The following is a 21976-nucleotide window of genomic DNA, read 5'->3' on the forward strand; positions in this document are numbered from 1 at the left end:
TAGGTGCTTAACTAGTGCACATTGAATTGCTTAATTTGGTTGTAATGTCAATCAGCACACATTTATTTGAGCACCTACTAACAGCCCCTGCCCTCCAGGAGTTTTTATGTTCTGAGGAAAGGCTACCATAAGTAAACATTTTGTGGTAGGGAGTAGTCACTGAATGGATTGGTTTAAGATGGGGTGATGGAAATCTGGAACAAGCCTCTTGTAATGAAGCTGAGCTTAAAGGGAGCCGGGGAGTCTGGGAGGTAGAATTGAGGGCTTAGCAGAGAAGGAATTGGGGTGTCCTGGGTGAGGAAATTCAAGGAGGGCGATTTGGTTTGAACCCAGAGACCATGAAGTAGAGTGATATATGATAAGGGTGGGATGGTCGGCCAGAGCTTGACTGATAAATCCAAGGCAAATGGGGAATGGGTGGGGGAGCTTTATCCTGGAGACAGTAGGGAGTGACTGGTCCTTCTCAATGAGGAGAGTGACAATGGTCATACCTGGACTTTAGGAGCCTCGCTTTGGTGGGATGTATCAATCCCAGAACAATTTTCAAGCACCAATGTAAGTGCTGAGAACAAAAACAGGCAAAAGATAGTCCTTCCCCTAAAGCAACTTGCAATATTTTTTTTTTTTTTTTTAATTATAGCTTTTTATTTACAAGTTATATGTATGGGTAATTTTTCAGCATTGACAATTGCCAGACCTTTTGTTCCAACTTTTCCCCTCCTTCCCCCCAACATCTCCCCCCAGTGGTTGACCAATACATGTTAAATATGTTAAAGTATAAATTAAATACAATATATGTGTGCATATCCATACAGTTATTTTGAACAAATTACAATCTAATGGGCAGATCTAAAAGAAGAACGACTAAGACGCAGGGAGACCCATCAGATGCCTGGTGAGAGGGGATGAGGGCTTGGGCTGGGGGGCAGCTTTGTGAGTGGGGCAAGGGAATAAAGATGAGAGGTATGGAGGAAGAACCGATAAATCTTAGCAACTAAATGGGGATACGGAGCGAGAGACAGGAGAGCCAAGCCTGACTGTGTAGCCGAGTGACTGGGAGCATGGTAGGACCCTTCACAGACATTGGGAAATTCAGAAGAGAGATGGTTTTGGGGGAAATGCATCGGCTTCTGTTTGGGACATTCTGAGGGTAAGATGTCTGTGGGACGTCCTGCATGAAAGCTGTATGCAGTCAGTGATGTGAGGCTGGAGACCCGGAGAAAGACCCCAACCGGACAGCGAGGTCAGAGAGAGGCTAGTGGGTAGCTGAGCGGATCCCCGAGAAAATTCAGGGAGAGAAGTTAGCTCAGGACTAACGTCTGGGATAGTGCCACGTGAGTGGTAAATGAACACAGTTAACTGGGGAGTGACCGGACTGGAGCAAAACCAGAATGCATGGAGGGAAGGGGTGGCCAACAGCATTGAGGATGATAATCATATACAATCTATAACATTCATAATGGATAATCATAGTATTAATGATAGCTAATATTTATATAGTAGCTACTTTAGCCAGGCACTGTGCTAAGGGCTTTACAAATATGATCCATCATTGGATCCTCAAAGCAACAAAGAGGTGTAGGGCCAGGGTAAAGAGAAGGGGCTCCTTCTTCACTGGAGACCAGAACGGAGGAGGAAGAGGAGGAAGGGACTTTGAGATAAAGAGAAGGGAGAAATGGGAACTCTCATCTCTTTTTTCTCAATAAAAGAGGAGGTCTGATGATGATGAGAGGGAAGGTGCTATTATTATCCCCATTTTACAGATGAGGAAACTGAGGCAAACTGAGGTTTAAGATACTTAGTCACACAGCTAGTAAGTATCTAAGACTGCATTTGAAGTCAGGAAAACTCAACTTCCTGAATTCCAATCTGGCCTCAGATACTTACTAATTGTGTGACCCTGGGCAGGTCGCTTAGATCCTGTGGGCCTCAGTTTCCTTATCTGTAAAATGAACTAGAGGAGGAAACCATAAATCATTCCTGTTTCTTTACCAAGAAAACCCCAAAAGGGGTCAGGATGAGTCAGACATGACTGAGCAACCAAAAAACAAAACAAAACAAAACAAAACCCTCTGCTTCTGGGCCCAGTACTAAGGACTGAGAAAAGGCCACAAAGGCATCGTGAACAATTTTTTGGAGAGTTTCATTTGAGGGATGGAGTCTGAGGTCAGATTGCTATGGGTTGAGAGCTCAAGCAGGAAGTGGAAGCATCTGATTGTAGTCAGTTTTTTCTAGGAGTTTGGCTGGGAAAGATGTTGGACAATAACCCCTGGAGCTGATAGCATCTAGTGAGTGTTTTTGTTGTTGTTATTTGTTTGTCTCTGGCTGGGACAGAAGTGGGTGTGTTTGTAGGCCACAGAGTAGGGCTTGATAAATAAGGACAGAAAGAAGCGGGGTGGGTAGTCATAGGGACGATCTGCAGGGGAAGGAACATAGGGCGGAAGGTGGAGGGTACCAGCAGAGGTGCTGGGCCAGAGTGAAGAGAAGGGGCTCCTCCTTGATTGGAGACCAGAGTAGAGGAGGAGCAGGAGGAAGAGAAGGAGGAGGAGGAGGAAGAGAATGGGACTTTGAGATAAACAAAAGGGAGAAATGAGAACTCTAATCTTTTTTTTTTCCTCAATAAAACAGGAGGCCTGATGATGATGAGAGGGAAAGGAAGTGGGTGGGGTGGAAGGCTTGAGGAAAGAGTCTTTCCCCTACCTAGAAATCAAGCCAACCAGTATTTATTAAATGCTCACTGTGGGGTAAGCTGGGGGCTGCTAGGGGAGACTGGTATCCAGAGGACCTGAGTTCAAGTGTGGCTTTACCAGCTGGGGGATGCTGGGCAAGTCACTGTATGGATTTTGCCTCAGTTTGTACCTTATTTATTAAATGGAGGAGGAAATGGCAAAGCACTCCAGTATCTTTGCCAAAGCCAAGAGTGAACTGCAGTGTGTGATAAGCTTGGGACAGTCTTAGGGTCCTTGCCCTCAAGGAACTTACATTCTAATGGGAAAGATTACTTGCCCTAGGACTACGGTATGTATCCGAGAGAGGAGATAAATGGGTAATAATCTCTGGGAAGATACAGGGGCCTGGGAAAAGCCTCTTGCAGAAGGTGATCCAGGGCTGTGAGAATGCTGGAGGTTTGGGGTTGATAGGCCAGTGGAAACAGGCCAGAGTCCCTGTATCCAAGGTGTTTAGGGGGTCTAAAGCAGAAGGAGATTGGAAAGGGAGGAGGGGCAGCTAGGTGGAGCACCAGCTCTAGCGTCAAGAAGACCTGAATTCACTAGGACATTTACTAGGCAAGTCATTTAACTTGAATTGCCTTCCTCTCCCACCTCCCAAAAAGCCAGAGGATTGTATATATTGAACCTGGAGGCAGCAGGGAATCCCTGGAATTAATGGGTGACATCTGCCTGCCCTTGGTGGCTAATGTGGGAAGAGATTTGAGGCAGAGAACCCAGACAGCTGGCTACTTTTGTGGGCTAAGTGTGGGATGATGGGAATCTGGAGAAGGGCATTTGGGGGATCATCTGTCTAAAGTAACCAAGAGACATGATAGGTAGATTGAGAAAGCCCTGAATTTGAATCAAGTCTGGGGGCTTATAGGTACATCACTGAAATTTCAGTCTGCCTCAGTTTCCCCAGCTGTAACATGGGCAGGAAAACAATACCTATCTTCCAGGATTGTTGTGGAAGATCAAATGAGATAACATGTAAAATCCTCTGGAAAACTTCAAACACTACAGAAATGCAGCGAAAGGGCTTCAAGGCCACTTAGACTTTTCATTTGATCCAGTGGAAAAATGGGACCCAGGGAGTTTGCCATGTAAATGGCAGAAGAAGGACTCCAGCTTTGGTGTTTTTTCCTATTATTACATCGCTCTTCTCCCATGAGGAACCACTTCGTGTCTCTCTGGGTTTTAGCCTATATTATTTCATGTTCTAATTATCCCTGGGTTTTTTGTCTTCCTACCAGACTGTAAGCTCTCCAAAGTCGGGGACTGTGTCTTAGCTAAACTCTGCGTCTCTCCCGGTGCCTGATAAAAGATGATTGGCTAGAATGGAATTCTGCCCTCCCCGCTTTCACCTTCTGCACCTGGGCGTTGCTGCCCACAGTGTGCCTGGGTAATCCTAGTGGGTGAGCCTGCCGAGGAGCTGACTCAAAGAAACAGCGGGGTTATCTTTCTTCAAATATTTGAAGTACTGCCGCAGGGAAGAGGAATTGGAGAGATTTTGCTCAGCCTTTATTTCAGTGGCCTTTAGGAACCCGACAGATGTAGGATTTTTATTAGGGAAAAACTTGCTGACAGAGCTGTCCCAAAGCAGAATGGGATGTCTGGGGAGGCCGGAAAGCCTGCTCGGAGGGGATTCTGGCTCAGGGCGGCGCCGGGTGGAGAGTCCCTTCTAGCTTTCGTATTTTGTGATGGACAGAATGAGGCAGACGGCCTCTGTCTGGCTGCTTTTGTCTGAGATCTGTGCTTCTTGTCCCCAGGTATGTCACCACGCCGACTGCCAGCAGCTCCACCGCCGGGGGCCCCTCAACCTGTGTGAGGTGTGTGACGGCAAGTTTCATAGCACCATGCACTTTGACGGGCACATCCGCTTCGACCTGCCCCCCCAAGGTGAGCTGGGCCTGGGGCTTGGGGGCTGGGAGAGGGACTTTCCGGGGTGGACGGATCATGGCTTACAGGGTTCCTTCTTACTTGGGTCCTCCTCTCCACTGTCCCTGGGAGGGGCCCAAAATCTAAGCATTCGGAAGACCGTGCATTGGGTCCTGATGTTGGACTGGTCAGGATTAGTCAGAAGTCAGCAGCTGAGAGTAGGAAGCAGTGAGGAGTTAGGCCCCAGCCTGGGGCTATCTTCAGGTGACTCAGGGCCTGGGTTTAAAGTATCATGGAGTCCTGCTTAGATTACTAGAGTTTATGGCTTCATACGCTAGATGTGGGACTCTGAAGAAATCACTTTAATTTTTCTGGGCCTCGGTTTTCCTGTTTATAAATTGAGAAACTGGGATAAAGTCACAGCGAAGGCTCTTTCCTTTGAATTATATAATTTTCTGAACTCCAGTTTGTCCCAGGTGAGGTCAAAAAAGAAAGGAATTCTTCTGATTTGAATAACACATTAAAAAAAAATTCTTAATGTTTTATTTTTTCTCAATTACATATAAAACAATTTTTAACATTTAAAAAAATTTTAGTTCCAAATTCTCTCCTTCCCTCCCCCTTATTAAGAAAGCAAGCAATTTGATATAGATTATTCATGGGCAGTCATGCAAAACATTTCCATATTAGTCATGTTGTGAAAGAAAATACAGATTAAAAAAAAAAGAAAAAGAAAATTTTCAAAAGTAGGCTTTAATTTGCATTTGGATGCCACTGATTCTTTTTCTGGAGGTGGATAGCATTCCTTATCGTGAGTCTTTTGGAATTGTCTTGGATCATTGTGTTGCTGATAATAGCTAAGTCTTTCACAGTTGTTCCTTCGTACTGCATTTCTGTTACTTAGCACAACGCTCTCCTGGTTCCACTCACTTTTCTCAGCATCCGTTCCTGGAAGTCTGTCCAAGTTCTTATGGTGCAATATTATTCTATTACAACAGCTGGTTTCCCAATTGATAGGTATCCCCTCAGTTTCAAATTCTTTGCCACCACAAAAAGAGCTGCTATGTCTATTTTGGTACATGTAGGCCTTTTTCCCTTTGTTAAAAATCTCTTTGGGATACAGACTTGGTAATAGTATTGCAGGGTCAAAGGGTATGCCCAATTTTAGCCCTTTGGGGAAATTTGAGTTCCAAATTGGTCTCCAGAATGGTTGGATCTGTTTACAACTCCACCAACAATGCATTAGTGTCCCGATTTTCTCATATCTTCTCTGACATTCATCATTTTCCTTTTAATCCGAGTGTTGTTTCATTTTACATTTCTCTCATCCGTGGTGATTTAGAGCATTTTTCATATGAATAGAGAGAGTTTTGACGACTTGTGAAAATTGCAGAGCACCTTTTAGAAAGACAAGGGATAAAGCAGAAGGCATCTTTTTTTTTTTTTTTTTTTTTTTTTATAATAAATTTTATTTTATTTAATAATAACTTCGCATTGACAGAATCCATGCCAGGATAATTTCTACACGACATTATCCCTTGCAATCACTTATGTTTCGTTTTTCCCCCTCCCTCCCTCCTCCCCCCCCCCCCAGGATGGCAAGCAGTCCTATATATGCTAAACATGTTGCAGTATATCCTAGATACAATACATATTTGCAGAACCAAACAGTTCTCTTGTTGCACAGGGAGAATTGGATTCAGAAGGTAAAAATAACTCGGGAAGAAAATCAAAATTGCAAATAGTTCACATTCATTTCCCAGTATTCCTTCTTTGGTGTAGCTGTTTCTGTCCATCATTTCTCCAATGAAACTCAGTTAAGTCTCTTTGTCAGAGAAATCCACTTCCATCAGAATACATCCTCATACAATATCGTTGTCGAAGTGTATAATGATCTCCTGGTTCTGCTCATCTCACTTAGCATCAGTCCATGTAGGTCTCTCCAAGCCTCTCTGTATTCATCCTGCTGGTCATTCCTTACAGAGCAATAATATTCCATAACGTTCATATACCACAATTTACCCAGCCATTCTCCAATTGATGGGCATCCATTCATTTTCCAGTTTCTAGCCACTACAAACAGGGCTGCTACAAACATTTTGGCACATACAGGTCCCCTTCCTTTTTTAGTATCTCTTTGGGGTATAAGCCCAATAGAAACACTGTTGGATCAAAGGGTATGCACAGTTTGATAACTTTTTGGGCATAATTCCAGATCGCTCTCCAGAATGGCTGGATTCGTTCACAACTCCACCAACAATGCATCAATGTCCCCGTTTTCCCGCATCCCCTCCAACATTCATCATTGTTTTTTCCTGTCATCTTAGCCAATCTGACAGGAGTGTAGTGATATCTCAGAGTTGTCTTAATTTGCATTTCTCTGATCAATAGTGATTTGGAACACTCTTTCATGTGAGTGGTAATAGTTTCAATTTCTTCATCTGAAAATTGTCTGTTCATATCCTTTGACCATTTATCAATTGGAGAATGGCTTGATTTTTTATAAATTTGAGTCAGTTCTCTATATATTTTGGAAGTGAGGCCTTTATCAGAACCTTTAATTGTAAAGATGTTTTCCCAGTTAGTTACTTCCCTACTAATCTTGTTTGCATTCGTTCTGTTTGTACAAAGGCTTTTTAATTTGATATAATCAAAATTTTCTATTTTGTGATTGGTAATGGTCTCTAGTTCATCTTTGGTCACAAATTTCTTTCTCCTCCACAAGTCTGAGAGATAAACTATCCTATGTTCTTCTAATTTATTTATAATCTCGTTCTTTATGCCTAGGTCATGGACCCATTTTGATCTTATCTTGGTATGTGGTGTTAAGTGTGGGTCCTTGCCTAATTTCAAGCAGAAGGCATCTTGACAGGATACCTAGGGTGGGGAAAGGCTTGAATCTATATCCTGTGAGGGTACCATGGTAGTTAACTGGGAATGTCTAGGCTGAAGAGAAAAGACTTGTGGGTAAGAGTGAGGGTATGGGACATGACATTGTCTTTGTGTGTATGAAGGCCTGGCAAAGGGGAAGACTTGTTTCCTTGGGCAGAATCAGGAGAAGGGAGTGAAGCTGCATGGAACAGAACACTTATTTTGGACTCGGAGGTCCTGGGTTCAGATTCTGCCTAAATCTCTTTGCTGGACAAGCTCACCTGCTTTCCTATTTCTTTCTTTTTCCTTTTTTTTAAACTTTTTTTTTTCTCAATAGTATTTTATTTTTCAAATACATGTCAAGATAGTTTTCAACATATTTATAAAATCTATTTCTTCCCCTGTGAAATGTGGAACCTGGATTCCTCTGTCCTAAATCTGTAATCCTAGGATCCTTTGGAAATTGCCCCAAAGCAAAGTTTTGGGCCTAAATGAAAGAAAAACTTCCTATTATGTTGTGGAAAGAAGAGGCCTGGATAACAGCCAAGAGGCCTCAGTAAAGGTTGAGCGACCGCTCTCGGGCGATGTTGTAGAGAGAATTGGGGAGGGGGGCTCATTGGATAGAGCACCAGCCCTGAATTTAGAAGGACCTGAGTTCAGAGCCATGGCAGACACGTAACACTTCCCAGCTGTGTGACCCTGGGCAAGTCACTTAACCCCAATTGCCTCAAAACAAACACACACAGAAACAGTGCTAGCTGGGAATTAGGGGTAGATCTAGGATTTTTTCATTAAGTCACCCAGGAGTTAATGCCATCCTCATTGTGCCCATGTAAGGCTGAGCTTGTGAGTACAAGGGCTTAGGAGTCAGGAAAACCTGAGTTCAAATCCAGCCACGGACATCAGCTTTGTGACCCTGCCGAGTTTCCTTATCTGTAACTTGGGCAAAGTAATATTATCCGTCTCCTCTCAGCTGTGAGGATTAAATGAGATGATGTGTTTTGTGAGCTTTAAAGCACTTTGGAAATGTCAGTTCTTATGGAGTAGACACTCAGAGGTCATGGGATTAGCCACAGATTAGTCATCTCTTTGCCGGCTTCGGACCTGAACCCTTCCTCTGGGGGGATGGAGGGGGCAGCAAATGGGGAGAGGCTACCAGAGGGGAAGGGGGAGCACGGAACTCACCTTTTCCTAGTTCTCCTTCCTTTGTTTCCTCAGGCTCCGTCCTGGCCCGGAACGTCTCCACGAGGTCATGTCCGCCCCGAACCAGTCCGGCCTCAGACCTGGAAGAGGATGATGAAGGGTTAATGGACAGCAAAGGGTAGGAGGGGGAGGGAGGTGGGACAGCCTCTGCCCCAGGAGGCTTCTTCTCTGGGCTTCTGAAAATGGAAACTTGAGAGGGAGGGAGAGGACAAAGGGCTTCTTCCAGCTCCTACTCTGTGAAGTGTGGGTGAGGGAACTAGCCCAGGTCTGCTGCTCGGGGTACAGAAGGGGAGCCGCTCCTCCTTTTATGCATGAAGACCCAGTGCTCCGGGTCTCAGTTTCCTCTTCTGTTAAATGAGGACCTTGGAATCAGACCCTTCTAGCTCCAAATCCAGGGATGTAGGATGGCTAGTTGAAAGTGGGCGCGATTCCTCCGTTAGCCACTAGAGGGTGTGCCTAGCCCTTACCTGGCTATGCCATTCCCAGCCCTGGGCACTTGGGCAGCTGGGACAGGAGGGGAGTTTTGGGGTCCCAGTCTCTCGCTGCAGGGAGAATGTCTAACCTCTGCCCTCTTCCCATCTGCTGCCCCCAGGGAGAGGAAGGGCTCAGGTCTGAAGCTGGCAAAGAAGAAAGCTCGGCGGAGACACACTGACGTAAGGAGCCCCCTGGGCTGGGGGCTGGAGGTGGGGCGGACCCAGAGCCCCCGGGAGTCAGGCTCCCGCCTTTACCTGGGGCCAGAGCCCTCTGCTCCTCGGCCCTTGTCTCTGCTGTAGTCCGGGTGTATGTGAGAGAAGGGGGCGGGGAGACCCCTGGGTGTGAGGCTCGCCAGCATCACCTTTATCTGGGTCTGCAGCCCTTCTCTCTGCTGTCCTGGGGTGTATGTGTGAGAAGGGGGCGGGGAGACCCCGGGCGTCAGGCTCGGCCCCCCCCCCTTATCTGTGACCGGAGCCCTCCGCTCCCCGGCCCTTGTCTCTGCTGTAGTTCAGGTGTATATGTGAGAAGGGGGCGGGGAGACCCCCGGGCGTCAGGCTCGGCCCCCCCCCCTTTTATCTGGGTCCGGAGCCCTCCGTGGCCCTTCTCTCTGCTATATGGGGTGTATGTGTGAGAAGGGGGGGGGGAGACCCCCGGGCGTCAGGCTCGGCCCCCCCCCCCCCTTATCTGGGTCCGGAGCCCTCCGGGCCCTTCTCTCTGCTGTAGTCCGGGTATATATGTGAGAAGGGGGCGGGGAGACCCCGGGCATCAGGCTCGGCCCCCCCCCCTTTATCTGGGTTCGGAGCCCTCGGCCCTGCTCTCCTGGGGTGTATGTGTGAGAAGGGGGCGGGGAGGTCCGATTTGGCCCCGATGACTCGGCTCGGAGTCCCCAGGAGTCCCCAGGAGGGCGAGGTGACCGGGGCTGTCCCCCAGGGCGGGGAAACGCCAGCAGCGCCGTCTAGAAGCGAATTTCCCGGTTGCCTTTGGCCAGTTCGAGCTCAGGCTCTGGGCGACGCTTCCCTCGGGTTCGTGCTCTGTGTCTCCCCCCGGTGGCCGTTCGGGGCACTGCAGCCGCCGCAGAGTCCCGGCCGGCGTGGGTCCGGGCCGGTTCTGTCTGGCCCCTCCCTCGGCCCGCCCAAGGACTGTGGGGAGCCTCTAACCCCGAGTTTTCCCCGCCAGGACCCCAGCAAGGAGTGCTTCACCCTGAAATTCGACCTGAATGTGGACATTGAGACCGAGATCGTCCCCGCCATGAAGAAGAAGTCCTTGGGGTATGGGGGGGACTTTGTGTGTCTGGGGGGCTCCCCCCTGTGCCCTCCCCGCCTTCCCTGGTTCTGCCCAGTTAATACTCTTTTAACCGAACCTGTTTCTCTGAAACGGAAAACCCGAATTTAACTGAAGCCCCCCCGTCCCAAGCCGATGCTGAGGCTGCAGAAATAGTGTTGCAGGGTGAGGGGAAAGGTCAGGCTGGGGGGGGGGCGGCCTCCAAGGCACTGCAGGGGGGTTTGAGCTCCAAAGGGGGGGCGTACTATGGCTCTGCTCTAGCGTCAGGGGCTCTGGGTTCAAATTCCACCTCTTCCACGCTGACTGTCTTTGAGATCTTGGGCCAGACCCCGCAGCTGTCTGCCTCAGTTTCCCCGTTTCTGCAGTCGGGGCTGGGGGTCCCACGGCCAATCCAGTTCTGGAAGGACAGGCCTGTGACCTCTGCAGCTGTTGAGTGGCGTGGCTCTGGGGGGGGGGTACAGCCCGGGGGGGGGGGGGCGAGGTCAGGGCCAGTAACAGCTCGTTCCTCGTGGCAGGGAAGTGTTGCTGCCCGTGTTTGAGAGGAAGGGCATTGAGCTCGGCAAAGTCGATATCTACCTAGACCAGTCCAATACACCCCTCTCCCTGCATTTCGAGGCCTACAGGTTTGGGGGTCACTACCTGAGGGTCAAAGGTGAGCAGAGGGATGGCCCTGGGTGGGGTTGGGGGGGGGGATGTGTGGCAGCCCCTCAGCGGCTTCCATTAGTTGGTAGCTGAGGTTCCCTCTCCTGCCTGAGGGTTTGAGGAACAAGATCGGGGTAGGAAGGCAGGGAAAAGGACAAAGGGAGGGGGAGAGTAATGAAGAGAGTGTTCTGGACTCAGGGTCAAGTCCTGGTTTCAAATCCTGCCTTTTCTGAGTGACCCTGAGCCTCAGTTTTGTCATCTGTAATTGGGGGCATTAACTCTTGCACCAGCTCTCCCCCAACACTCCTGGGGGAAGTCACTTGGTAAAACTCCAGAGATGCGACTGCGGTTTTTGTGCTGATGGGGGGGGGGGGCTCCTTTCCGTCTGTGCTGTGGGAGTTTGAGGTTGGGGGGCTGTTGTCCGACCAGATCTCTAACCCTCCCTGCCCGGCTTGTCTCAGCCAAACCTGGAGATGAGGTGAAGGTAGAGCTGGCGGTGAAGGATTTCAAATCCCTGAGCTTGCCCATTCCCGGGCCTCCTGCCTCAGACCGCAGTGACCATCAGGCTCGGCGGGAGAGTCTGGACATCCTGGTGAGGGCCCGAGGGGCTCTGGGGGGAGGGGATCATGTGGGAGGAGGACGGGCCGGAGAGGATCACCCGGGTGGCGGATTCTCCGCAAGTCGGTTTTGTCATCTGGACTAGAGGGCCTCGAAGGTCTCTTCCAGCTCTGAATCTGGGAGCCCCCTTTTCTTCCCCAGGCAGACACATCAGGGTCCCTAAGGATGAGACTGTGGGTGGGCAAATGAGGCTGCCCGGGCGGGCCTCAGGCCTAGCTGCCCCTGACTCAGTTCCCGCACCCCCCTCTCCCTTTCCTGGGCTCAGGCCCCCGGCCGAAGGCGTAAGAACATGACAGAGTTCCTGGGGGACGCCAGCATCCCCGGCCTGGAGCCCTCCGTGCCATCCAGCAGCTCCCTGCCCAGCAACGGCATCGACACCTGGAAGAACCGGGCCGCCAGTCGCTTCAGTGGCCTTTTCAGCTCTGGACCCAGCGGGAGCTCCTTTGTCAGGGTAAGTGGTCCTCCGCCCCTCTGCCGACTCCTGGGGTCCCTGCTCAGGGTCCTGGGCCCGGGGGAAGGAGAAGAGCTGAGTTTCCTTCATCCTCCGCCCCTCTGCCGATTCTTGGAGTCCCTGCTCGGGGTCCTGGGCCTGGGGGGGAGGAGAAGAGCTGAGTTTCCTTCATCCTCTGCCGATTCTCCCTGCTCGGGGTCCTGGGCCCGGGGGAAGGAGAAGAGCTGAGTTTCCTTCATCCTCTTCCCCTCTGCTGATTCTTGGGGTCCCTGCTCGGGGTCCTGGGCCCGGGGGGAGGAGAAGAGCTGAGTTTCCTTCATCCTCTGCCCCTCTGCCGATTCTTGGGGTCCCTGCTCGGGGTCCTGGGCCTGGGGGGGAGGAGAAGAGCTGAGTTTCCTTCATCCTCTGCCCCTCTGCCGATGCTCGGGGTCCTGGGCCCGGGGGGGAGGAGAAGAGCTGAGTTTCCTTCATCCTCTGCCGATTCTTAGGGTCCCTGCTCGGGGTCCTGGGCCCGGGGGAAGGAGAAGAGCTGAGTTTCCTTCATCCTCTTCCCCTCTGCTGATTCTTGGGGTCCCTGCTCGGGGTCCTGGGCCCGGGGGGAGGAGAAGAGCTGAGTTTCCTTCATCCTCTGCCCCTCTGCCGATTCTTGGGGTCCCTGCTCGGGGTCCTGGGCCTGGGGGGGAGGAGAAGAGCTGAGTTTCCTTCATCCTCTGCCCCTCTGCCGATGCTTGGGGTCCTGGGCCCGGGGGAAGGAGAAGAGCTGAGTTTCCTTCATTCTCTGCCCCTCTGCCGATTCTTGGGGTCCCTGCTCGGGGTCCTGGGCCCAGGGGAAGGAGAAGAGCTGAGTTTCCTTCATCCTCTGCCCCTCTGCCGATTCTTGGGGTCCCTGCTCGGGGTCCTGGGCCTGGGGGGGAGGAGAAGAGCTGAGTTTCCTTCATCCTCTGCCCCTCTGCCGATGCTTGGGGTCCTGGGCCCGGGGGGGAGGAGAAGAGCTGAGTTTCCTTCATTCTCCGCCGACTCCTGGGGTCCCTGCTCGGGGTCCTGGGCCTGGGGGGGAGGAGAAGAGCTGAGTTTCCTTCATCCTCTGCCCCTCTGCCGATGCTTGGGGTCCTGGGCCTGGGGGGGAGGAGAAGAGCTGAGTTTCCTTCATCCTCTGCCCCTCTGCCGATGCTTGGGGTCCTGGGCCCGGGGGAAGGAGAAGAGCTGAGTTTCCTTCATTCTCCGCCGACTCCTGGGGTCCCTGCTCGGGGTCCTGGGCCCAGGGGAAGGAGAAGAGCTGAGTTTCCTTCATCCTCTGCCCCTCTGCCGATTCTTGGGGTCCCTGCTCGGGGTCCTGGGCCCAGGGGAAGGAGAAGAGCTGAGTTTCCTTCATTCTCCACCGACTCCTGGGGTCCCTGCTCGGGCTCCTGGCCCCAGGGGAAGGAGTTTCCTCCTCTTTTGGCAGGGCATGTGGTCCTCTGTTTCTCCTCTTACTCCTGGGTCCCAGGCATGGGGTCCTAAGCTGACTTTCTTGTAGAAACTTCCCTCAGTTCATCGGTGGCAGAAGACTATTCCTGTGGCAGATATCATTGACCTTGACTGCTCTGTCCGTCCTCAGGAAGTCGACAAGATGGAGCAATTGGAGAGCAAACTTCACTCCTACAGCCTCTTTGGCCTGCCCAGACTGCCCCAGCAGCTACGCTTTGACCATGACTCCTGGGAAGAGGAGGAGGAAGAGGAGGATGCTGACCTTATCCTGGAAGACAGCTGGCAGGAGCTCATAGATGGGGCAGAGGTGATTAAGCGCACCCGGGACACCATCCCCCAACCTGGGCATTTCCTCTGGCTCTGCCAGGTTCTGCAAGAGCCAGCAGGATTCCAGCTGGTCCAGCTGTCCTCCCTCTCTCCACGGCTCTGTTCCCCTCCCCTCTGTTTCTCCCCATCCCACCACAACATAAGGGGAGCTCTTACATTTTACAAAGTACTTTCAGTCTATTTTCTCTTAGAGAGAAGTTGCAAATGTCCTCATTCTAATTTCACACAAGGTCTTATTGCTAATTAGTTAGCTGGCGTAATGGTATCAAGTCAACCTGGGTTCATATCCTGCCAGTGTGAGTCTTGGTTTCATAATCTGCGAAATGGGGATGGCAGAAAAGAAGGAAGGAAGGAAGGAGAGGGAGGGAGGAAGAAAGGGAAGGAAAAAGGGAAGGAAGGGACAAAGGGAAAGAAAGAAATAAGGAAGAAAAGGAAGGAAGGAAGAAGAAAAGCAAGAGAAAAAGAAAAGGAGAGAAAAGGAAGAAGAAAAGAAAAAGGAAAGAAAGGAGAAATGGAAAAAATAAAGCAATTATTAGATGTTTACTGTGTGCTTTACTAGGCTTTTTCAAGGGCCAGGCACTATGCTAAATGCTGGGATTATAAGAAAAGATAATAGCAGTCTCTGCCCTCAAGAAGCTCACATGCTGTCAAATTATTATTAGAAGACATTTTATTACTAGAAATCATATTATTAGAAGGTTACCTGATTCCTCACCAGCTGTGTGACCTTAGGTAAATATCTCCGGTCTGTTTCCTCCTCTGTAAAGTTCAGTCAGTAAGCATTTATTGAATGCTTACTGTATACTGAGCCCTAAGGTAAAGCCCAGAAATAGAGTCCGTCCTTTGGAAACTGTACCTTCTCAGCCTAGTTGCCCGGGGCAGCGATCTGCCCATGTGTCAAAGACAGGATTTAAACCCAGGTTTTCTTGGCTCCGAGAGCAGTTTTGCAGCCACCTCGCTCTGCTGCCATGTACAAAAATAAGGGTTTAGAGGAGAAGGTTTCCTTGGATCCTTCCAGAGCTCACGATCTGTGGTTCTAAGATCTCCCACCCCCAGCTTCCTCCTAGAAATCACTGGCTGAGCCCCTGGGGTGATGCTCGCCTCCCGCGTCCCCCTGGGCTGCCTCACATCCTCATCCTCCCACCTCCCACCTCACTTCTCTGGTCCATCCTCCTTCCCCAGAAGCTGACCAGGCGGCAGTGTCACCAGCAGGAGGCGGTGTGGGAGCTGTTACAGACGGAGGCTTCCTATATCAAGAAACTTCGAGTTATCACCGATGTAAGAAGGCCGGGGAGTGTGTGTTTGTGGGGGCCTGGGGTGCGGCCCACTGGGCCCACTTTTCCTGCTCTTCTTCTTCCCAAGTACCAGATCCGGTCTGGCCCTTTCCCCCACCTTCCAGATGGAGGCACTTACCCCCAATCCCCTTCTCCCTCCCCCATCTGCCCCAGGTTTCCCCATTCCCCTTCCTTAACTCAGCTCTTAAGTAATTTGTTCAGATGAACTATTATTAGGAAACAATAGAAACAATGATTATTGTCCTGTCTGGGTTTTTGCGGGGAGAGGGAGCAGGGAGGGCCTGAGAAAGTAGAGGATAAAGTGGGGAAAGGGGATGGTTTTGGGGGTGAAGTGGGCAGGGGCTCAAACTAGGACCTTTCCCCTGGTGGATGTTGAGCGCTTGTTGAGCAGCAATACTCAAGATATCATTCAGTTGCACTGACTTAATTTAAAAAAATAATAATTTATATTTTTACCACATTTAACATACATTGGATTACTTGCCATCTAGTGGAGAGGCAGGGAAAAAATTAAAACACAAGGTTTTGCAAGGGTTAATGTTGAAGAATTATCCATGCATATGTTTTAAAAATTAAAAAGACTTCAATAAAAGAAGAAAAAATATTATTTTACTTTTTCCAGTGACATATAACAAATATTTTTCATCATTCATTTAAAATTTTTTTCCATAGTATTTTATATTCTATTTATTTTGTGTTCCAAAGTTTTTTTCCTCCCTTCCTTACCTAGCCCTTCCCCAGACACCAAGTAATCTCATATAGGTTAAATATGTGCAATTCTTCTAAACGTATTTCCATATTTGTCAGACTATGCAAAAATAAAATCAGCCTCGGGCCAGTTCCAATAGTCTTGTGATGGAGAGAGCCATCTGCACCCAGAGAGAGTTTTGTGGGGACTGAGTGTGGATCACAACATAGCATTTTCACTCTTTTTGATGTTTGCTTGCATTTTGTTTTCTTTCTCATTTTTTTCCCTTTTTGATCTGATTTTTCTTGTGTAGCGGGATATTTGTGGAAATATGTATAGAAGAATTGCACATGTTGAGCACATATTGGATCACTTGCCGTCCAATTTGAGTGGAAGGGAGGGAAAAAATTAGAACACAAGTTTTTGGAAGGGTGAATGTGGAAAATTATCCATGTATGTGTTTTGAAAATAAAAAGCTTTAATTTAAAAAAAAAAAAAAAAAATAAAAAAGCAAAATCAGACCAAAAGGGGGAAAAATGAAGAAGGAAAAAAAAAAAAAAAGAAAAAGTGTAAATCCTCCAGCATTCATTTTGTGTAAAATTTTGAGTTCCAGAATTTTTCTCCTTTCCTCTCTCTCTTCCCAGGATGGCAGGAAATCTGATATAGATTATACATGTGCAATCACGTAAACCTATTTCCCCCTTAGTCATGTTATTTATCTTAACTTTTGACTCACATCCATCTGCTTGATTGCTAGAGCTCATGGGGCACCTAGCCTCAGGCTTGAACCTGCCTCGGGCTTTCCCTCCAAAAGCCCCTTTCTTAGTCCTGTGATGGTTCCCCTCCCACATCCTCTCCCAGTTCTTCCCCTCAAGGGACAATAAAGTGATAGCTGGTTCCTGTGTCCCCCCCAGCTGAGATGGAGGAAGCCAGATGATCCTTGTGGTTCTGGTCATCTGAGAGACTGCCCGAGGACAAGCTCAACCACTAGTTTGGGGGAGACTGTGCTGAAAGTCTCCCTCCCACTCTCCCTAGATCTTATGAAATTTTATAAGATCTTTTATTTATCTTCTTCGTAAATACCATCATAGCTTCTCCCCTAAGTAGAACATGTATCAAATGTAGCAAAGGAAAATAAATCACCACACTGCCCAGGCCTGGAAATGTATGCCTTATTCAGAGCCTGTAGCCCACCACTTCCCTCCCAAAAAGAAGGAGGTGTGTGAGCGTCCTCAGCAGAGCTTTGAGATCCTGCTTGGTCTTAACACTGGCCAATAGTTTTTTTTTTTTAATGCTTTGTTTTGTTTTCCCATAGCTCTTCATGTGCTGCCTTTTGAACCTGCAAGAGTCGGGTCTGCTGTGTGAGGTGAGAGGTTCAGAGGGGAGGGAGGGATCAGCAGGGGCTATGTCGCACCCTTTCTCGCTCCCATGCCCACTCAGACCACCTGCTACTTTCCTTTGTATCCCCAGCACTTAGCCCAGTGCCTGGCACATAGTAGGTGCTTTAATAAATATTTATTGACTGGCTGATCTCAGTGGGAGGATAGAGAAGACACCGGAGAGACTCTAGGGTGATATCGTGCAGGGAGCAGAGAGGACTTCCCGAGAAAGTAGAGGATGAATTAGGGGAAAGGGGATGATTTGGGGAGTAGGGTGGGTGAGGGCTCAAACCAGGACCCTTCCCTCAGGTGGACGTTGAGCGCTTATTCAGCAATACCCAGGAGATCATTCAGCTGCACCGAGGACTGTGGAGTGGCGTGATGGCCCCCATGCTGGACAAAGCTCGGCGGGCCCGGACCCTGCTGCAGCCTGCAGACCTCCTCAAAGGCTTCCGAATGGTAAGGGGCTGGCCCCAGGCTTGGCCCCCAGTCCTCATATGGCTGGGCTTAGGGATCCAAAGGTCCTCCAAGTACTGACGGGAACCTGAGGGCTCCGCTGAAGCTGCTGGCTTCCTGGGCAGATCCCAGGCTTCCCATTGTCCTGAACTCTTAGCTTGCCTCCTGAGCCCGAAGCCTCCTTTGCCTTTCCATGTACCCTGATCCTTTTGCTGCTTCTGACCCTGCAGTTTGGATCCCTGTTCAAACCTTACATCCGTTACTGCATGGAGGAGGAGGGCTGCATGGAGTACATGAGGAGCCTGCTGAGAGACAATGACCTCTTCAGAATCTATGTGACGGTGAGAGAGGGGCCAAGGGGCAGGGCTGTCTGATGGAGAGGAAAGGGAGGGGGACTGATGGAGAGGAGGAGGGGACTGATGTGGGAGGAAGGAGGAGGGCAATGGCGAGGGCCCCCCCGCAATATGTTCTGGTTACAGTGGGCAGAAAAGCACCAGCAGTGCCAGAGGCTGAAACTGAGTGACATGCTGGTGAAACCTCATCAGAGACTCACGAAATATCCCCTGCTGCTGAAATCCGTGCTGAAGAAGACCGATGACCCCTCGACGAAGGAGGCCATTGTCACCATGGTAACTGGGGCGAGGGCAGGAAGGAAGGGAGCCTTCCCCTACACACACGCACACACCCTGGGTGTGATATGAAGCCTCTATTTTCCTTCCCTCGCCTTCCTCCAGACTTCCCACGTGAGCCCCTTCCCTCATTATTTCAGTAAGTTCTCTGGGTTTCCCGCCCCCATTTTCTCCCCCCTGCAGTCCTTTCACTACACAGTTACCAAATTGATATCCTGACCATGTTCTTCTCTGGCTCAAGAACTTTCAGTGGCTCCCTATTACCTCTGGGATCATTGCTCTAGAGCTAGAAGAAATCTCAGCTGTACTCGACTCAACCCCCTCATTTTGCAGATGAGGAAATTGACTCTCAGGGTAGTTGAGGGACTTGCACCAGAGCACACACACATAGTCAATAGCAAAATTAAGACTAGAACCCAGGTCTCTCTGCCTCCAAATTTATCTTTCCATTGTAGCCTCCCACTTTCTTTACCCAAGTCCAGATTCCTCTGTTTGGCATTTAAAGCCCTTCACGGCCTGCCTCCAAAGTGCCTTTCTGGGCACCTTATGTCTCCTTTGTGAGATTCTGCATGTTCCTCACACAGAACACTCCATCTCCCATCTCTGCCTCTTTGCATAGACTACTTACTGTGCCCCCTGCCTGGAGCGTTCTCTCCTCACCTTTGGGTGAGCTTTCTGTAGCATCGTTTTATACGAAGCCTTTCCTGATCCCTCAAGTTTCTACTGACTTTCTCCCCCACCGATCCTCTGCTAGATTATTATAAATTTACTTTAATAGTAGCTAGCATTTGTATAATGTCTCCTGTGTACCAGGCACTGTATCAAGCATTTTTTATAATTATCTCATTTAACCCTCAAGAAAATCTTGGGAAATAGGCACTATTCTTTCATTTTACAGACGAGGAAACTGAGGGAAATGTAAGGGACTTGTCCAGAGCCCTACAGCTGGCTAATCTCCAGAGTCTGGATACTGATTTGGGTCTCTCTGATTCTAGCCACCAGCTAACTCTGAGTTTGCAGCTTTTTGATCACTGGGATAGCAAGATGGCCTCCAAACGAGAAAGACCATCTATAACAATGAAATTACCAGCCTCGTTCCTCTCCCCGTGTTTTATATAAACTTACACATGTTCGTATCTCCTCTCGTATGATGAGGGCAGGGGATAGTTCATTGTGCACTTGATATTCCAAGAGCCAGGTAAATAGTGGGTACATAATAGCTGCTTTTGGGTAACTGATTGATTAATAGATAATCCCCATATTCCTCATAGATTAGCTCAGTGGAGCGGTTCATCAATCACGTCAACTCCCGGATGAGGCAGCGGCAGGAGCAGCAACGGCTGGCCGCCATCATCAGCCGCATTGACTCCTACGAGGTGGTGGAGAGCAGCACCGACGAGGTGGATAAGGTATCTCGGCTTCCGCCCGTTCCCTCCCAGCTTCCTCTTGCTTTCGTCTGTCCCCTGTACCTCTGTCCCATCCACCCGCTCCTGAGCAAGTGCCCCCAAACTTTTCCCTGGCACCCCCAAGATCATGAATGCTGGGCAAGAGACGCTGCACGGAGCCTCAAAATGAGATTAAGTTTTATTTCTTGATTATCTTTTATTTCTTGATTATTAATCTCCAGATTCATGATTTCTTCTACTTAAGGAATCTATCAATGCAGCAAATCATTTAAAGCATTTTTTATGTGTCAAGTACTGGATAGATCACAACCCATCTGTGGAGTCGCAGTCTGGACAATTCCTTCTGAGCATGAGACCTTACCAGAGGACATAACTTGTTCTCCCTCCTAGGAACTTTTTTTTAAAAATGTGTTTATAGTTACTGATATAGCTAGGTGAATTGGAGTCAGGAAGTCTCATTTTCCTGAGTTCAAGTCCAGCCTCAGTCCCTTAGTAGCTGTGTGACCTGGAGCAAGTCACTTCACTCTGCTTCGGTTTCTTCATCTGTAAAATAAACTGGAGAAGAAAATGGCAAACCCCTCCAGCATCTTTGCAAGAAAACCCCAAATGGGGGTCACAAAGAGTCTGACTCTGCTGAACAATAACAGTTTAAATCTGGTCTCAGACACTTACTAGCTATATGACCCAGGAAAAGTCACTTTACTCTGCCTCAGTTTCCTTACCTGTAAAATGAGTTGGAAAAGGAAATGGCAAACAGCTCCAATATCTCTGCCAAGAAAACACTAAATGGGGTCACGAAGAGTTGCACATAACTGAAAAATGGCTAAACAACAATAACAAAGTTACTGATGAAGGGGCTTGGGCTGTCTTTCTGGCCCCATATATCTTGTATTTATATTTTTGTGCTATACTTTCCACATTCATCATCATTTGTATGCTTACATTTACCATGGATCTTTTCCTAGGTCATCACTGGGAAAATTTTGTGTTAAAAAAGATGAGCCTTGGGGTATGAAACATCTTGAATTCATCAACCCGTGGAATTTTTATTTCATCTTAATGTTTTATTTTTTTTAAACCACTGTGGTTTATTATTTTATTTTTCAAGCACCAAATATCTTAAAAATTAATCTATCCCTCCTACTCCCTCCCACAATTGATCTACTTAAAACAAAGAAAAATAAATGTCTCAAGACATAGCTACATAGTTTGGCAAAACAAATTCCCATATCAGTCACGTCTGAAATGTATATCTCTTTCTTTATTTTAAGTTGTTCACCTCTCTATCATAGGGTACGTGGCATGTTTTTATTCTTTGAAACTCATGGTTTCTCATTACATTGATCAGAATTCTTGAGCCGTCCAAAGTTGTTTTTCTCTATAATGTCATTAGCGTTGTATGATGTTCACTTCCCTCTTCATTGCTTTATATGAAATCGTCCATCTTATCATTTCTTAATGGCACAATAATATTCCATTACATTCACAAACCAGTTTGTTTAACTGTTCCCAATAGGAAGGTGCTTATTAGGTTTCCAATTTTTGACTAGAACAGAGCTACTATAAATAGTAGTACAGATAGATACTTTTAAGTATTTAAGTATCCTTTTTTGGACACATAGATCTTTTAAAGTATCAAAACCATATGTGTATCAAATAAAGATATTCTTTTTTTATTGAAAACAGTTTCTGTAACATTACATTAATTGTTCTTTGAATGATCGGTAGAATTCATTTGTGAAACATTTGCTTCTGGAGTTTTAGTTGGTTTTTTTTTTTTCTTTCTTTCTGGGAATTCATTTATAATTTGTTCAATTGCTTTTTCTGATCCTGGGTTATTTCAATAGTCTATTTCTTCATTTTTTAATCTAGGTATTTTATATTTTTATAAGTAGTCATATATTTCCTCTAAATAATGTTCTGTTAGCATATAATTAAACAGTGTAATTGCTAATGATTCCCTCTTAACTGAACAATTTATTTTCCTCAATTTTAATCAGGTTAGCTGTTCAAGTTCATTATTTAAAAAAATTAACTCCTATTTTTATTTGTTAGTTCAATAGTCTTTTTTGCTTTCAATTTTCTTTAATTTTTCAAAGATTTTTATATTGTTGTTGAGTTGGTTTTAAAAATTGCACTCTCAATTCATAGATTTGTTTTCTCTCTTGTTGGTGAAAGGATTTAGAGGCATAAATTATCCCCC

At 48.0% G+C, this 21976-nt stretch overlaps 1 protein-coding gene across 7 annotated transcripts in view; it reads left to right on the forward strand.

Moving 5' to 3' along the window:
* Nucleotides 1–21976, forward strand: part of PLEKHG5 (pleckstrin homology and RhoGEF domain containing G5) — a 123562-nt gene that overhangs the window by 90991 nt on the left and 10595 nt on the right. For all 7 annotated transcript variants that reach the window (XM_051988679.1, XM_051988678.1, XM_051988682.1 and 4 more), the window contains 14 exons: nt 4478–4607; nt 8676–8778; nt 9253–9313; nt 10311–10402; nt 10931–11067; nt 11519–11649; nt 11941–12126; nt 13724–13900; nt 15103–15198; nt 17219–17269; nt 17592–17741; nt 17969–18079; nt 18218–18367; nt 19639–19776. In XM_051988679.1, the coding sequence (XP_051844639.1) occupies nt 4478–4607; nt 8676–8778; nt 9253–9313; nt 10311–10402; nt 10931–11067; nt 11519–11649; nt 11941–12126; nt 13724–13900; nt 15103–15198; nt 17219–17269; nt 17592–17741; nt 17969–18079; nt 18218–18367; nt 19639–19776 (1713 nt within the window). The remainder of the gene's footprint in view (nt 1–4477; nt 4608–8675; nt 8779–9252; nt 9314–10310; nt 10403–10930; nt 11068–11518; nt 11650–11940; nt 12127–13723; nt 13901–15102; nt 15199–17218; nt 17270–17591; nt 17742–17968; nt 18080–18217; nt 18368–19638; nt 19777–21976) is intronic.

This window comes from Antechinus flavipes, chromosome 3 (genome assembly GCF_016432865.1).
Source record: "Antechinus flavipes isolate AdamAnt ecotype Samford, QLD, Australia chromosome 3, AdamAnt_v2, whole genome shotgun sequence".
Classification (NCBI taxonomy): domain Eukaryota; kingdom Metazoa; phylum Chordata; class Mammalia; order Dasyuromorphia; family Dasyuridae; genus Antechinus; species Antechinus flavipes.